Raw genomic sequence first — 17,795 nt, forward strand, 5'->3', positions numbered from 1 at the left:
TGAAAATCGAAAGTGAAAAATGAGAGGCACAGATTGTTGCTCAAAAGGATAGGGATGCTACAGAAGCTTGAAAACGCACACAAGAGGCAAAGAGAGAGAGAGAGATACAGAAGCGGGTGGAAAACGGTTTTACAGCATTTCTTTATTGCAAAATCCAGATGATGTGCTGCAATATTCACAAGCCACTAGATTAGCAATTAGTGTCAGTGAAGCCTGTGGTTTTCATCTTTTTGGCAGAGAAAACCATAGTGAAACATTTTCAAAGGTCATATTCAAAAGAAAAGAAAAAATGTACTCGTCTCTATAAACACATAAAGCTATTAGACACTTGACAATGCAACTTTGTATACAGTATTTCCAGAAGTATACATTTAAGGCAAGCATAAATCATCTATTTCGCTGTGATTCTGCAACTTAAATGTTTGAATGCTTAAATTGTAGAACGGGGCACATTGTTCAGACTTGTCTCATACAGCTGCAAGTGTTAAGATTACAAAACACATATTAAGCAATATAATATTCTGTTCTTGCAAATGATTCCACGACGAGAATCGAGTGTACATAGCAAGGTTAGCGGGCCCAGTGCTTTATTGCCTTCTCCCGAAATATTATTGCTACGAGCCCGTCAGAGAATCAATTCTTATGAATTAGTGAGTAGGTCGCAGTTTTGAAATTATCATTTTAATATTACAGTATTGAGGGACTGGAAGTCTACTCTCTCTCGCTCTCTGCAAAAATTCAATATTGGATGTGGTTTCAGGTCAAGTATTTTTCAAATCTTTGCTCAGAATTTCAAATTGAGGGTTGAGCAACACTTAGACCCGAAATAGTGTCAGCTCAGTCATAAAAAAGCATCTGGCCTGTAAAGGCATGGTGAATTCTTCATGTTGCCCTCCATGAAAAATAACTACCCAGTGCTGCATTATAGAAACCAAAATACTGCATTGAGATCAGACCCCATTGAGACATCTTGCCACCATCCAAGGACAGTCAAGAGACTAAAGCACTTTGTTGAGAAAAATGTGTGAAAACAGCCAGTCCCCCATCCTTAAATAATAGCTAGGGGAAAAAGGCACTGGAGAAAAAAGCCAGGGAGAGGAGGGGAAGACGGATAAAAATGTCTGCGTGTGCACTAAAGGACCAGGGGCCTTTCCACGCCACTGATCTGAGAGCAAAGGCTTAAATACAGTGAAGATGAGAACAGATTCCACCAGTCAGTCGGCACTGGCGCCCTGATATGATTGTCACACACATGCACATTCACAAATGCTCACACACACACCCCCATCTGGACACGAGAACACGCTCATATATTCACAAAGATCCAAACACATTCTTGCATGTACACATGACTGTGCACTCATGGACGCGCGCAGACAGAGTATACTGTACGTACGCATATGCAAACTCATACACATCACAGAACATAGAAATAGAAGGATAATGGTCTGGTTGCCGCCACTGGTGCACATAAATAGAGACACACATAAAATAGACCCATGCCGATGCATGCACGGTGCTAAATGAAACCTCTGTGTCAGGGCCTCATCATGTACGCCGCAGATGCCTGCAATGCCTGCCACATTAAGCAAGCCTAATGGGCTTCCACAGCAACAACACTGCCTTTGGGTTGTACATTCTCGAGCATTCCGTGGAATCAGCGGGACATTCTGTTTGCCAGGGTATGCGTGTCAGTCTGTCAGGTAGCCTGCCGGACGGGCAAGTGGAGGAGTTTTGTACATACTGCTGTGGAAGTGGCTTTATTTGCCCGGGTTAGTAAGAGTTTGCATTCATGAATGAAATTATCGTGTTTGTTTCACACAGCCGCAGAATTGAACGATGATTTAAAAGGATGAATGTCCACTGTGTGAGATGGACAAGTGAGCGAGGTTTGTAGGACGGGGCAGGTAAGAAGCACGTGTCCAAAGCTCATGCTGGCAAGGAACATTTGCATTTAAGAGCTGCTTCCAGAGGAGAATAAATGTGTGTGTTACAGCTAAATATTAGAATGTGCAGCCGGGAGTAAAGTGAGGTTAAGGCACTGCAGATGAGTCGGGACACAGAGGAAGCGCATGGGTACACATTAGACTGTGAAGCCATGTGTGATGATCCTGCAGGTTTCCAAATGAGCTCTGATTAGCCTGAGAGTGATTTCAGCAGCTCTTGTCATTTCAAAATGCTGCCTTCTTCCTGAAATTCCTCTGCCTTTTTCCCGTTCCCTTTTCTTTCGTGCTCCTCCAGTCAGACGACATTAGAGAGAAATCATTTCAGCCAAAATGTGGCTGTGAATATTATACTCACCAAAATGGTGCGGGGGTGTTCGTACCCATGTGGGATTGTGCATGTCTGTGGACCTAATTTCATTAGAAAATAGATTTTAATTATTCCAAATGTTGTGCGTGTGCAAATACCGATAACAGGCAATTGATTATTAATGCATCATTAATACTCCCCCAGTGCCAGATCACATCGATAATTGTAGGCTAATTTTGACACAAATCCCCACACGCGCACACACACAGCAACACAATGCCAGAGGCCAAAGGTGTCCGATGGAACAGAACGTACACGACACAAAACCAATGTTACAAAAGCAGCCAAATTGAGATGGAAAAAAAAAAACAGCACCTACTCAAATTAAAATCGCATCTGGTCAATCAGAGCTTACAGTACACAGAGGGACTGGTAAAACCAGTGCCGACTAAGGCACACAGGAACACATTTTAATTATACCCTCCCTCCCTCAGTTTCTTCAACTCCTCCTGCTTCATCATGGCGTGGTGACCATGACTCTCCCGGATGCTCCTCCTCCTCCTCATCCTAGCTGTCCATCACCCAGCGGCCGGTTGGCACAGAGCTGACTGAGAGCATACAACAGATGGTGTGATGCTGTCTGTGTGGCAGGCCGCTAGCAAAACACCCAACAGCCAACAGTCCCTCCTCGGCCCTCTGACTCCCGCTGCAATCCCTGCTCCTTCCCTGCTGCACATCCTCTGATGATGTGCACACACGAGCGCTTGGAAAAGATATATAAACTTGAAAAAATTGTAATCTAAAAGACTTACTGACAGATTTCCTGCATTTCTTCGCCGAATAACATCTTGGATTAAGTCAAGAAACAACCACCTGCACTATAGATTAGATTGAGGCCGCCATTAAAATCAACTGTATCAACCACCACCATAATTGGGTGGCTCAGGGCATGTCTGTTTATATATATAAACATAACGCATAAATCATTATGAGCCTAAAATGGAAGAAGGTTGCTATAAGGTCATTTTCAAGGAAAAAATGTATTCAAATGTGAAAAGAATTTACAAAACATTGCAATATGTTTAGGATAACTAAACCTGGTTAAACTATGTTAAATGAAAGGGTCTCTGTGCAGTACACACACACACCTTACAAAGTCACTTTATCCCAACTAGTAGCACACACACAAACACATGCAAACACAACTATCGAGGAGGTCGCACATATGGCGCCATTACATGCACGGATTCCCCCTCATACTCTTGTCACGCTCCAACTAACATCAGGGTGACAAGAATTTTTATTGACATTCACACCTATCGCCACCTCCCTGACACACTCGATCTCCTGTGGAGACAGTTTGGTTAATCAGTGCAGCGTTTCTAGCCTGGTCAGCAAGTCAATACACTCAGAAGCGTCATCAAGTAGCTAACATATAAATATTACATCCTCATTTGCAATAATGTGGTTAGGACACTTACAGTACAGGGTACGGGGAATACAGCAGGAGCTAAAGCAAACAAAATTATTCATATTCTCTATAAAAACTAAGAGTTATATTTAGTTAAACACCGACTGCATGAGTAAAATAATCTGCAATGTGATTCAATTATATAAAAAAATACCACAAAATATTAATATTTATTACATACCTTGCGTGGATGGCGTAATGTTGCTGAAAGCTACAGCAAAGGTGAAGAGGATCCAGACGGCAAGAGCCATGTTGGAGGCTGACCAGGGGGGCGGGGCTACAGTGTAGAGGCTGCAAGCGGGCACGGGTGAGTGGGGTGGCACTTCCTCAGCTAACACCCTCCCTGAGGGTGATCCTGCAGGCAGAGGGGGATAGGAAAAATTTGAGACATTTGAATTAGACAAAGTTGCTTAGTTTATGCACCTTTTATTATGGGAATATGTGTAATAACTCCATACAAAACAGTGGTTTGTGACTGGTATAGAATCCTCAGAGAAGAGGAGAGGAGAGGAGAGGAGAGGAGAGGAGAAGCTCCCCCTGTGGTGGTCAGGTAGAATGATCAGACCAGGAGATCTGAGGCCATTTTGTGCAGAATGGCATGGCAACAGCTGTTGCCACTACCAGCTCACCACTCTACAGCGTTTGAACGCCTGATTGAATCCGACATGCTACATATGTTTTAGGGCTGTTAACAGAGCAAAATTAAACATGTAAAAAATACGTATATATTCTGTGTGTGTGTGTGTGTGTGTGTGTGTGTGTGTGTGTGTGTGTGTGTGTGTGTACGTATGTGCGTGTCATACACGCAAAGCAAGACAGTGAAAAGCAGTGAATCAGTCAGCGGTGCCGTAGGGCTCACACTTCTCATTTGCCTAATGAAATAAATCACTGTGTGGAACTTTAGCTCAGATTTTTTTGACAGTGAAGCCTGATCCGCCCTCCAGGGGCAGAGAGACAGAAAACAGTAGAGATCATATTGTTAGTGCTATTCCTCCTCCTGGTGAGTTCCCTGATGAAACAGACAGATTGGGTTGTGTATGTATGTATTTGTGTGTGTGTGTGTGTGTGTGTGTGTATGTGTGTATGCAAGTTTTTTTTCTTCTTTTTTTCCCAGGCATATGGAGAGGATTTCCTTTGAGCTGTCCAACTCTCTCCCCCCTTTACTTGATTGATCTACCAACTTAAATTGTGGTATCATACAAAAGATGAATGCACCCCTCCCCCCCCTCTCACAGATGCACACACGCACGTTCAACTACTATGCAGTGCTTGTGTTATGCTGATAAGCTCAAAGCTCAAACATTTTTCAGTAGTAGCACATAAGTCACACTGAATCAAAAATAAATGTAAAGAGACAATGCACAAGATTTCATACAGCGGTTCAACAAAATTCAAGATTCAGATCAAGCTGGGGTTTTTTTACACTAAAGTGGAAAATCATGTAATGTCAGGCAAAAATTTTGAAAAATGGGTTTATAATGTATTCTAATTCTAATCTAAAAGTCAGCCACTTAGAATAATTCAGTAAATGCATTATCCACTTTTTGAATCTTTTTTCACTCAGGAACACACACGACATGCAGGCACGGCTAAGCTCTCTTATCCTGGCAGCCAAGACGGCAGGAACTGAGGGACTGGGTGGCTCTCCCCCTCTCGTCATCAACACCGATTTGGCTTCTCCTCCATCTCTCCAACCCCTCCCTCTCCCTGACCTTCTCTGATATTTACCCTCCTCCCCAGTGGCAGAGCCCGGCCCGCAAACACCGACCTGCCTGGGTGTCTCTGTGTGGATTAGTATGTTGGATGACGTAAAGTGCGAGCAAGATGGAGTGAGAGGCAAAGGGAGGGCAAGTAGTGAGGAGGGAGAGAAGACGAAAGCACGGCACGGCGTGAAAAGCGGTTCCACCGGCTCCAGCAGCTGTGCCGTACACCAGTGTTTCTCTCCATCGTATGCACACCACAAACACACACAGACAACTTGTGCAGCTTGTGCCTTGATGTGAGTTTGTTTGCTACCACCCTCACTAACCAGCAGCTTGGAGGAAAGGACACACTTGGAGGGATGTCAGGAGAGGCAAAGAAAGAGTAGAAAAGCATTAAACAAATAGCGATAGACATGTGACGTAGTACTGTAGAGGCCTTTACTCCCTCTTTCTCTCTCTCACGGCCTTAATCCCACCCCCTACCCCACATCTTGCTGTATTATTAATGTTCAAAACCTGATCCCCTCCTGTCACTGCACAGGAGGGGATTTTTTTTTTCCCTCAAACTTTGGTGGAATTAATAAGAAAATCTGTCTTTGCTCTTGTTTCATTTGACTCTGCTTCTGTCTGTGCTGTTCAACAATAGCTCTCCTGGATTCAGAAGATGAGCAGGGCCAGGGAAAGAGAGCAAGAAGGGAGGGAGGGCAGGTTGGGGATTGAGAGAGGGAAGGAGAGAAAAGTGCAGGGTAGATAAATTGATTTCATTTTGTGACAAAACGAAAGCTAGCATTACACAACACTCAATTTCAGTGTGGTGGGAAGGGAGAGCAGAAGGAAAGGAGGAAGGAAGGAAGGATGGATGGATGCCAAAGAGAAGGAAAGAAGGAACAAACGATGAGGGAGTGAAGGAACAAAAGGGGAAGTGTCACGCATCCAGAGTAATTAATAAACACAGAACAGAAGGAGCAAAGGAAGTAAGGAACAACTGAAGTTAGGGAAGGATGGTTTTCTGTGTTACAAGAATAAACATGAGCAGGTGGGAGGGGAAAGTGCTGAAAATAGTCAGGTGAGAAAGGCAAAGGAATAGTAAGAAAGCAGGAAGTAAGAGCAAAGAAGAGTGCATTTATTTTGCCTTTGTCAATGAGTCAGTCTGCCTCTGGGTAGAGGAAGATGGGAAGTCGTTGCAGGGTGAGAGATGGGAGTCTTCGCCCTCCCCCTACTCCGTGCGCCCCCTACTCGGAGGATGTTACACGCCAGAGGCCAGAGGATGACCTTTTGCACTGATCTAATCCACCATCATCATCACAGTACCTCTTCTAATAGAGCTGAACATCACACCCCTAAGAGACCAGAGCCCACGAAATAGGAGAATGGATGACAATGTCACTCTACTGGTGGAAAGGTGACGCAGGCGTGCGGGGGAGCGAGTGTGACAAAGGGTGAATCACAGTCAGTCGTATTCACGAGACTGTCCTCCACCCTAAAACGACCAGATAGGTCATTTGTTCAAGCGGCTTACTACGACTTATGTAGTCGTTTTAAAGACCGCAGACCTCTGGCAGTTGGGATGAACACGGCCGCTAGAGGCCAAACATGCGTTGGTAAAGCCAAATAAAGCCCCACAATGCTCTGAGGCGAAAAGTATTTGTGGCGTACCTCCTGTCACAGGTAGTGGCGCTGTTTTAGGAAACGGTCGATTTGGTAGTTTTTACAACACACGACATAGTTCGTCATAAGAGTTGGAGGACTTACACAAAGACAGACATGCGGTTGTCTAACTGGAGCAGCAGTGGAGTTACACTTACAGTGTACAGCTCTGTCATCTTGTTTTCGAATGGTACCCTCTGTTTCTCCGGCTATTAATTTACAGGCTGCCTTGATCCAAAGCAAATAAGCTCATTATCCACCTTCTATTGGATCATTACGATAATCACCATGATCATTAGGTCCTGTTTGCTTTAGCAGACACGCTCATCAAGAACATGGTGTCACAAGTCCTTTTTTATGCGGGGTGGGGGGTACTGGTAAAGGCCGTGTATGTCTGTCACAAGAACTATTCATGTTTACCCCATCATGCAAATCATTTCTGCCCAGAAGAAAGAGGCATTTAGGAACATTACCCGACCATAATCAAAAGCAGGGAGAACAAAGAGTTTACGTAGACGGTTTTTGCTGCATAATTAGAAAAGCTGGTGCAACTCTCTGAGCTGGTACGGCTTCAGGCTTTCTCGGCAGAGAGTGGGAAAACACAAGCACACAAAATTATTTGGTTGGAAAAACACTCTTGATTGATTTAAAGAATTGACAGTAATAAATTATGATGGCCAGTTTATTTATGCAAAAAGAAGTCTTTGCATCTTAAGATGAAGCACCACCATTTCCCATGTTACCAGGATTGATGTTTTTATACCTCAGATGCTTCAACAACAAATAGATGGCTCGGTTGCAATGCTCCCGCTATGGAGGAAAATGATTCGGCTCCTTGCAACTGACAAGCCTGCAAAACTGAGTGGCACTCACATCTCACTTAGAAATCAGAAAGTTTATCTCAAATGATATCTACTTACTGGAATAACCTGCAAACAGATTCATTGTTTGACTCGGTGCTCATGGGATTTGGTATCAGTCAGGTCTGAGACAGGCACTTTATTTCAGAGGAGAGAATCACTGGACTCAGTGAAGGCTAGCCATGTAGTATTAGAGTTTGATGAGACTGCGGAGAATGACAAAACCGTATGCTTTGCCTGGGGACCTCTAAGTAATTCTCCCTCTGACTCATCGGTGGTGAAGCTTTGTCACACTCGATACTCTTTTGTACTCTCCTGAGTTAGGCGAGGGGGAGCAATACAAGGAAGTGTAACAATAATTGAGGATGAGATAGAATTCATTAATTACTTCTTCACCACCATAAAACTAATCACTCGCCAAAGTGAATATAATTATCCTACTTTACCTTTCAAAACGTAACAGACATACCATGAAATATCATTACCCTCACCATCTGCGATCGAGCATTGCTGAGTAGGAGACGATATTTTTAATGTCAAATCCACCTTCCAGGATGCTTAGGTATGACAGTTGAATGTAACTCAATGATTATTCAAATTAGCCACAGTGAAAATTTGGACACACTTCCATTTGCAGTGTGTGTGACAAAATCACCTATTAGCAGAGCGTGTGGAATGAGATCACCCTGATCATGAGGACGAGTTTGTGTCAATCTGAAAACTAAAAGTGGCATCAAGGGAAATGGCCTGGAACAATTGGACACCATTGTCTATGTAATTCTAAACAACAGAAGGCAATGCCATTTTCACATGGAATGTCCTAAGACTCTCAAATTAAAAAAAAACTCCAGAAACATAAGTTGGACGGAATTTTCCACAAATTGCGCAATCCCACCTCTGTCTGCTGAACAGATGCCAAAACAAGATCAAATCAATGTCACTGCAGAAAAAGAAAATGGTACCAGCTTGTATTAACTGCTGCCCTCCCACCGCCCTTTATTGTTATCTTCCAGTTGGGCCCATCACTAATCTCCCTAATCCTTTTTGGTGAGGCTATTGCTAGCAAAGACAGCGTAATAGCATTAGATATTATTCCTCCACAAAAACCTGAGTCTATTACACGCGCATTGATGCACCACAGGCTGCGCAGTCTCAGCCATGGCGACAACTGATAGCCTACTGTAATGTTAACACTGGAGCATTCATTCAGGATGGCTAATGTTGTTAAACTACCACTGACTACACAAGCACATTCAGGTCAGATCATCCCAACACTCCTCCATTTACGGCGGTGGGTCAGTTAAGGCCGGAGCTCTGGTGTGGTAGTATCTCGCTGGCTGCAGCAGCGGGGCTGTTTATATAATGACACCATTGTGCCGGCTGTGTGCAGATGGAACATCAGAGCTCTTGTAATGGCCTGTGTATTAGGGCCAATGTGTTTGATTACTGACTCAGGCAGAGTGGGGATACGGTGTGTAGTCAACGGGGAATAAGACTCCCTCCAAAACAGCAACCCGAGGAAAAAAAAGACCTATTTGAAGGAACAGAAGGAACGAGAGAAGAGACAAAAAAAAACAGGGGGAGACTTTAATGGAAGTGTGCTTTAAGGGAATGCAAATGAGACAAGGGAATCTGCAGAGCTGCAGAACACAGCGGAGGGATATCAAACAGAGCTAGTATGGCTGTCAAAGAGGTAAAGGCAAAGGGGAGAAAGAGAGAGAGAGAGAGAGAGAGAGAGAGAGCCCCTCTCACTTTATTCAATAGACACTCCTGTACCACTTTTTTTCAGCTTCAGCGTTCGCCCTCAGCCGCAACTCTCCACAAACCCCAACCCACACACCTCCTCATCTGTAGAGTCCACACTTTTCCTATTATATGTTTCCGAAACAGTAGTAGTTTGCGAGGGAAAAAAGAAAAGCTCAGTGCTGATAAAGTGACCGGTAAGAGACCAATATTCCTGATTGACAGTTGCATGTGTTAATCAGACTGCACAAGCATGTGAGGAAGGTTCAAAGAGTCTCCTGGCCAGCCAGCGCAGTCCGTTCATCAGCAGTGACACCACGCAGCGGAGAGAGCATGCTCCCCGGCCTGGTCCTCAGTGTCTCCACTGTGGCCTGTGATTTATTGTGGCGGTGGAGCGCTTGTCACTGTTCATTATAACTGATGCAACAGGAGGCAACGCCACCACCCATCAATGCTTGCTCTGTGATGCCCGCCACAGCTGCCAGAGGAAGTGACCTCACTGCCCACCTGTCTTGTCACACAAACACTGGCTGCAGCTCCACTCTAATGGGCTCTAATATCTTACAGGGATCAAACCTCTGACCGAGTCGGGCAGTCGCCAGACATCAGTTCAGTCTGAAAATTACAATTTTGCACCAACAGAACGGAGGAGCCTCAAATTTGTGATCTGAAAACATAGAAATCTATTAAGCGTAACACCCACGAGACAGAAAAGTCGAGAAGCTCAAGTGCTACATCTGTCGGTGCACTGTGACATAAAACATTGGCTTGTGCCTTGCTTCTGACGTTTTATCTCACACTTTTGACGCCACTTCTTTCTCACTGCTTCACAACTTCACAGTCAAATTCGATATACTCAGTATCAGTCAACCTGCGCTGTCAACTTTGTCAGCATCAGTTGAGTCACAAATCAATACGAGGAAATGAATTATTCACCGTGACCATTAAGTCTCAACAGCAAGAGTGATAACTGAAGGGGCCTGACGTTAATCTTATGAGCCACCAACAATGGATTATGATACAACATGATAATGTTATGAAATTGTACTCTGGTGAATCTTGCTGCCTCCCACCCTTTGCATTGAGATGTCACACGGTCGTGACTGGCAAGCTGCCACCCCAAGTGCCTGTGCACCGCCAGGCTCGGCTAGATCCATCTTCATTAAGGACAGAAGCGCTGTGTGTTGTGCGTGTGTTATTATCACTGTCTATTAATCTGAAAGCTACAGCACACCATAGCCCAGCCTTTCGCTATGTACACCCGCACACGACGGATGCACACAGTGTGTGTGAAAAGTTGCTGCGCATCTACAATGACGCACAATCCTATTACACTCTGCCTGTTCACAGCTCTGTCTAGTAATGAGTACGCAACAGACTTAAATAATTTGCAGATAACGCATATTCACCCCTAATTGGGAATGACAGGCAACAATTATGTGAGGGGAACAAAAATCATTCATAATTGTTTCGCTACCTTTGGGATTCACAAACTGCCTCCTACAGTAAATGTTGGTGTCACCGTTTGGTAAGATACACATGATCATGGCTTGGAGCCTTTGCACACATGTTCGCCCAAATGCACACACTCCCCACATGTTCACACACAGAAGAGCCCATCAGGGCGCCACATGTGATGTTGACCTAGTTTAGATCTGTGACACAAACTGGAGCAGGGATTCAGAACAAAAAGAGACAGTGACATTTAAAAATAGGTTGACATTCTTTTCATCTCATTGCCGAGACCCTTGCAATGGAGGTATCCATCTTTTGTGTCAGTTGCACCATCAACTAATTATACCATCACATCTTCAACTTGCCACACTGGATTCAGTGAAGCTGGTTAGAGTCTGGAGGATCCAATTGACCACAGACAGAACTACGACGTATGTATTCATATATCAATCTGTTGCATAGTTCAAACTAGTCAGTCATTCTTTTCTCCCCAATTGCTGAGACTTACCATTTTCTCAAATTCCCATTGCTATGAAGTGGCGTAAGCATGTATATGGAACATCTGAACGTACATCTGCTTTGAATTTAACTCGCTTATAAACTGTGTCCTCCTTTTTACTTCAACATGTTGGATATTAACATGCTTCATCCCTTTCACTGCATAAACTACTACAGGCTGCTAATGAATATGAAGTGGATGTTGTTGCTGTGCTGTGGTGCATTCAGAGACCTTCTTAGCAGTCAACTGATAAAGATCAGCCTCTTTACTGTTAACAGCAACCAAATCTGTGATAACCTTATGGCAGTGTCAATATTGGATTAATTCTCCATGTTTCAGGTTTAGATTTCTGACATAATAGCTTGAGGGCACTGTTTACGAGCACAACTGAGCTCCACACTCATGAGCCTAAAGTACATGTACTGTATTAGTGACACACAAATGCACAGAGCAGTTTGCATTCTGAGCACTTCACCGGGGCGAGCTTCCAGCCTTTAATGTGAGTGCACATAAATTAAACTTCAGATGAGTGTATCAGGACTTTTAACCCGGTGCATTCTCTCATCATGATGGCTGGGCAGTAGAGTACCCAGTTTAAGGCACTTTGAGCAATTCAAACAGACTACGACTTTAAAAAGTGCACTTTCCTTGACCCTCTATATACCTGTCTCGAGTTACTTGGATGATTTTGTTGTGCATCGGCAGAGAAGTCTTTGCTTGTGCATGTGGATGCAAACATGTCTACTTTGCCCAAATGAACATGTCTAAGATTTGTGTATAGTGCAAAGTTGTGTGTAAGAATGTGTGTGTGTGTAAGTGATGTATCTAATTTGATAGTAGTGACCCCAATCTGCCTGCCAAGGTTACCCAGCTTTGGGATGGGCAGTGGGCATCAGGACATTCTGACACAGCAGGGCCGGGATGACATGCCCCACTTCTACAACCTGGCTGTCACTCACTACCTTTAAGTCTTCCCCTCTCTGTCTGATTTTGTCACACTCACATATGCACCCACACACAGTACACGAAGGCACACTGACGCTGTCCCACATACAGTACAGCACAGTTCCAACCTTCAAAACTGAATAGAAATAAATAAATAAAAAGACTTCAAAAATAAACAGACATGCATGGGCACACACTATAGGGCTGTTTATTGAGGTTTTTTTTTCTCACCAATGGTGGAAGCTTGGTAATCATTGACCATATAGCATAACGGGTTTAAATGCACCATTCAGAATGGATGAGTGTCTGTGACACATAAAAAAAGGAAGAAAATATCACAATATTTCAGATATCCTGCCGTGTTGGTGGGCTGGTGTGCCATCAAAACATCCAAGTTTGTACCATCTTCGGCAGGCAGGCCGTGGCGTAACACTTGACCCCTCGTCACTCCGGTGCGCATGAGAGTGAACTGTGTGCATGTTCAGTGGGCAATCACAATAATCAACCCTCATTAACAGGCCTGAATCAGTTCTCAGCATAGCAGACAGCTTGTCGACTTGGTTTTATTCAGAAATAGCAACATGTCGACATGCTGTGGGGTAAGTCCTGTGCGCAGTCTGTTAACCATGAGACCCGTAGTAGAGAATACCTGCTCAGATGGTACCAATGTCCCAGGAATGCAGGGACTGCACCATGCTAGAGTGGCCAGCCTTGGGAAACGTGTCCGTTTAAAAACTACTCTTTAACTGAATAACAGATAGTATTAATCGGTCAAAATACTAAGGGTCAGTTAACGGTTTAACAGTTAATTATGAACATCCCTGGCACTTGCAAAAACAAGCATGTATTCATTCAGTTCAGCTAAATCTCAAGATGAAACCCCTCTTATATTCATTTTTATCTGAGATTTGAATTGACATTGACATGGTCATGCTATATCAAGTCTTGAGAACAACGATGATCACGAAGCAGCCGCATCAGCAGTTCATTACTCAGGTGTCCAGCAGGCAAGGTAAATATTCAACACTAGCAGGCACATTTGCCAGAAACCACACAGACAGCTTCGGGCAAATAATAAAGCTTCTATTACAAATGCAATTATTGACAGTATTGTAGAATCGCCTCTGCTTTGTCGCCCTCTTCCTCCTCTTAATCCGTCTCATTTTGTCCCTGTTTTGAGCAACACGCACACACATCATCACACAAGAGCACACAGACGTGCTGTGATGTCCCAGAGAGGGAGGGGCGGCGGTGGCCTGATTATTAAAGAGGAGCAGTGGGAGACACAGCCCACAGCCCAGAGCTCAGGGCCTCAGTCAGTCAGGCTGTAACAGGTGCTGCTTTCCACTGCCTGCGTCTGTTAATTACCAACAGCACAGAGCTGGAAACGCTTTGCCAGGATCCACACCAGGTGAACACCCATCAGTGCATGGAGAAGATCCACAGGGTGTGAGCCGACTGCCCCCCCCCCCCACCCGCCACCACCACCGCTAGAAGACTGACAAAAACACAGACATGTGAAGACTCCAATGCATTCACTGCACTCGCACTTGCGTCGTTACAGTGTCTGTACATCCACCCATTATCTGTCGCACTTATCCTTCGAGGGTCACGGGAGGGCTGGAACCAACCCAAGCTGACACTGGCGAGAACAATGTTACAATATGTGTGCATGAACTGGATAATCTCGCCAAATGTTACAGTACAGTATGTGCGCTGGTGTAACGACAGCGCCTCGAGAGAAATGCACACAAACACATTCCTTGAAAATACTTTGCATCTACCAATATTTTCCTTTTCTTTCTCTTCGAACACTAATTTTTCCCTCTATCTCCTCCCGTCCCCCGAGGCCTGAGTACATCAGATCGACACATTTCGTTCAAGGTTGGTGGTCTCCATGGAGCCTCCTGTTTCATGTGACCTTTCTCCCACTCTCCACTCTGGGAGTCTCGGGCGTCTGGTCACTCTGAATCACTCCCTCCGTCGGCCTTTGTTCGGGTAAAAAGGTTCGTCAGAGAAAGGGAACCAAGCGCATAAAGGGATATGAATCAACAGACATCTCATGGCGCCTGCTTCTGCTATCCAAGTGAAGGATAGTACTGTTTGTACTCACCCACCTTATCACCCCTCCCCCTCTACATCTCTCTTTTACCGCACGTCCATGCCCCTCCATAGTCCCCCACCGCTCCTGATTTGTACTCACATGCTCCCTCCATCCCTCTGCAGTTCTCATCCTATTTTCACATCTCATCATCAGATCCCACTTTGCTTCATTCCCATAAATAATGGAGGAGTTTTTGACTGGGGGAAAATAAAAAAACTCTCAGCCAATCAAGGAGGGGCTTTCAGTTATTCCGCCAGCCGCGGTCGGCCAATGGCAGTGGAGCATTGGTGGTTCAAATGAGATCAGAAGTGAGTTGGTACTCTGATCCCATTGAAAGAAAAGTAAATTATTCAGGTGACATTCATGCTGCAAATTCCCTCTAAACCAGCACAGCACTTTCCTCTCTGTGGGGGAAGCCGGTGCATTGAAGGAAACACTGTGTTTTCCCACACAGTTATAGATATATAATGCAAATATGCATCCACTGACAGCAGCACCCAATAATAAATTGAAATACCCTTAAAGAGAGCTAAACACATGCAAATTAGCTGATTAGCTGAATATGCAAATTGATACATTATTTGTAGAAGGCATTTATATGTTAATTGATATGGTGGCTCACTATAGATTTATTATATATATTATACATTAAGTATAGAATAATCTATAGCAATGGATACAGATAAAAAGATATGGATAACAATTAGCTGCCGTCAGTGCGCGCTAGTAGTCTCTTTCCCTCCCATTAATTTGTCATATGGCACTGACCCAAGTTACAAATTGAAGAAATCTCATTCTAATGTTCACGAAGCTGAGCAGAGCTCCTCTGAATATCCACATCAAAGCAGAGAGCTGGCTCTGCATTCAGAGAGGATGGGTGTGGGGCGAGCGCTGCCAGCTCTAAGCGCTGAAGGTTTCTCTCTCTCTCTCTGTCTCTTTTTTACTGTCTCTCATCCCCTCAGTCTCTCGGCCCTCTGACCTGTGCAGGTCTCACGTTCCTGACTCCTCTCTCAGCTAGCAGCCGATCGATAGATGGATCTGACTTTACCCTGACTCAATAACCCCTCATGCACATCCTCTTCCTCTGAGGCATGTGTGTGCCAATAGAGGAAGGTTATGGGTCTGCATGTGCAAGTTGGTGCTTGCGAGGCATGGGGTTTTTTGTTTTTTTTTTGGTGGGGGGGGGGGTTTGGCAGAGCTGTGCACATACGTGTGTCTGTGTCTACCCACTCCTGTCTCTCACCCCAGGGCATCGGAGTCACGGCAGTGAGAAAACAGATTGATTTCTCCCCCTCCCACGCACAACAATTAACTACACAGCGCTCAATTAGACACACGCAGGAGACGCCTTCAGACAAGCCTTTGCCTTGACCTGGGATCTGCTTCCCGCAAACCGACCTATAGTATTTCTTCATCCCTCCAACCAGAGGTGTGGAGACTGGTGAGATCCAGTGAGATGATAGGAGGGAGGTGTTTATGTGCCCTGCACTGGCTAAATCAGCTCTCCCTGTTGTTCGTGGCATCTTCCTCGGAGTATGCGTGCCCAGCACAAAATGAGCCGAGATTATCTTTAATGATGTCTACGGTGTGCAGTTTCATTATCACCAGCGTTCACACACAGCTCCACACCTTGTGCTGCTAGCTGAGTAAGCGGAGTGAGGATGCTAATTTAAAGGTAGAGGGATACCAGTGGAGCGTGGAAAACTCTGTATCAGCCGCCCGTGTCCACCTTGGGGACCCATATCCCCGTAACACATGTTGATCATCCAGTAAAGGACAAACAAGGTTGTCATCTCTCCGTCACTTTTCTGTCACTTTTCATTGTTCCAAGTGAAACACTCCAGTGAACATGTCTTTCTCTGTATCTCTCTTTCCTTGAGCCAAGACATTTGTCAGAATTGCAACAATGTCCTCCTACTGCTTCAGTAAACTGGGCTCTGTTTGTTGACCGCCTGAAACTAGATGTCCATTGTCTATGTATTTTCAAGGAAATACAAATATTATTGCTATGTGTTATTTACCAGCCTTAATTCTTATCATACAGTCCGGTTCATGATTAATTTGACATCTCTCATTCCATTTCACATTTTTTTCCATGTTCCTTTCTTAAAATACTGTAATTAATGGAATCTAGGTATTTTGGTGAAATATCAACTTTGCAACAAACTCACTGAACAAATGAATAATCCCATGAACAAAATTTAAATAAGTATTTCTTATTAAAAGTAGGAAAAACTGGTCATCAGCACATTAAAATTGAGCTGTGACAATTATTTCCACAGATGCTGGCGCTGACGTTAATTGTGATCCACTGCTGCATGGCCAATTCATCCCAGAGTTTAAGTGTGTCATGCATAACACGGGCTATGGGAGATAATAGAATTTGAGGGAGAGAGAGAGAGTGTGTGTGTGTGTGTGTGTGTGTGTCTGTGTGTCTCTGTGTGTGTCTGTTTATGACAGACAGGAGAAAGTGCAAATGAGAGAGAGTAAGGGAATGAAACTGAGAATTCATAGAAGTACAAGCTTCAGTGAGTGTTAACATTTCTAATTATCTCTCTGTCACGTCTGGAGGCTAAGAAGATAACACCCGGAGTCACCAGGGTGGCAGCGCACACACACCTCCCACCTCCCGCACCTCCATGCTACACCCTCAGATTTGTCTTTCTGCATGATTGACTCCACCTCGCGCTCCTTGTTTCCCCTAATTTTTATTCTCCCTCTTCGTGTGAGTGAGGTCCAGCTTGTGGGCGCTCCACTGTTCACTAAAGTATGTTGTGGTGTAAAGATGCTGCACTCACCCCTGCTGTACCTATATGCAGGCGAGAACGTCAGTACGTTGCATGTTTCCACTGATGTTTATCCTTGTCATGCCTATTGAACATGGCTTATAGCCTGTGTTTGTTATTAAATCCCGTGCTGAGGGGCTATCTGGTTGCTCCACTGATCAGATAAGCACCAGAGGAAAGGAGGATGGATTTAACTGGTTTTAGTAATCACAGCAGTCCACCTCCCTCTTCTATCCACGCTACTGTACATCCCAACTCAGGGATTTGCATTAATACTGTAGGCTATTTTGGACTCTGCAACCATATAAATGTAAACCCCTATTTCTATA

General features: G+C 44.5%; 1 protein-coding gene across 2 annotated transcripts in view; it reads right to left on the reverse strand.

Annotated features, from left to right (window-relative positions):
• The window catches only part of adgrl1a (adhesion G protein-coupled receptor L1a), an 87,215-nt gene that overhangs the window by 44,075 nt on the left and 25,345 nt on the right, over positions 1 to 17,795 (reverse strand). For both annotated transcript variants that reach the window (XM_047328327.1, XM_035616169.2), the window contains exon 2: positions 3,906 to 4,079. In XM_047328327.1, the coding sequence (XP_047184283.1) occupies positions 3,906 to 3,975 (70 nt within the window). In that variant the 5' untranslated portion in view covers positions 3,976 to 4,079. The remainder of the gene's footprint in view (positions 1 to 3,905; positions 4,080 to 17,795) is intronic.

This window comes from Scophthalmus maximus, chromosome 17 (genome assembly GCF_022379125.1).
Source record: "Scophthalmus maximus strain ysfricsl-2021 chromosome 17, ASM2237912v1, whole genome shotgun sequence".
NCBI classification, from domain to species: Eukaryota; Metazoa; Chordata; class Actinopteri; order Pleuronectiformes; family Scophthalmidae; genus Scophthalmus; species Scophthalmus maximus.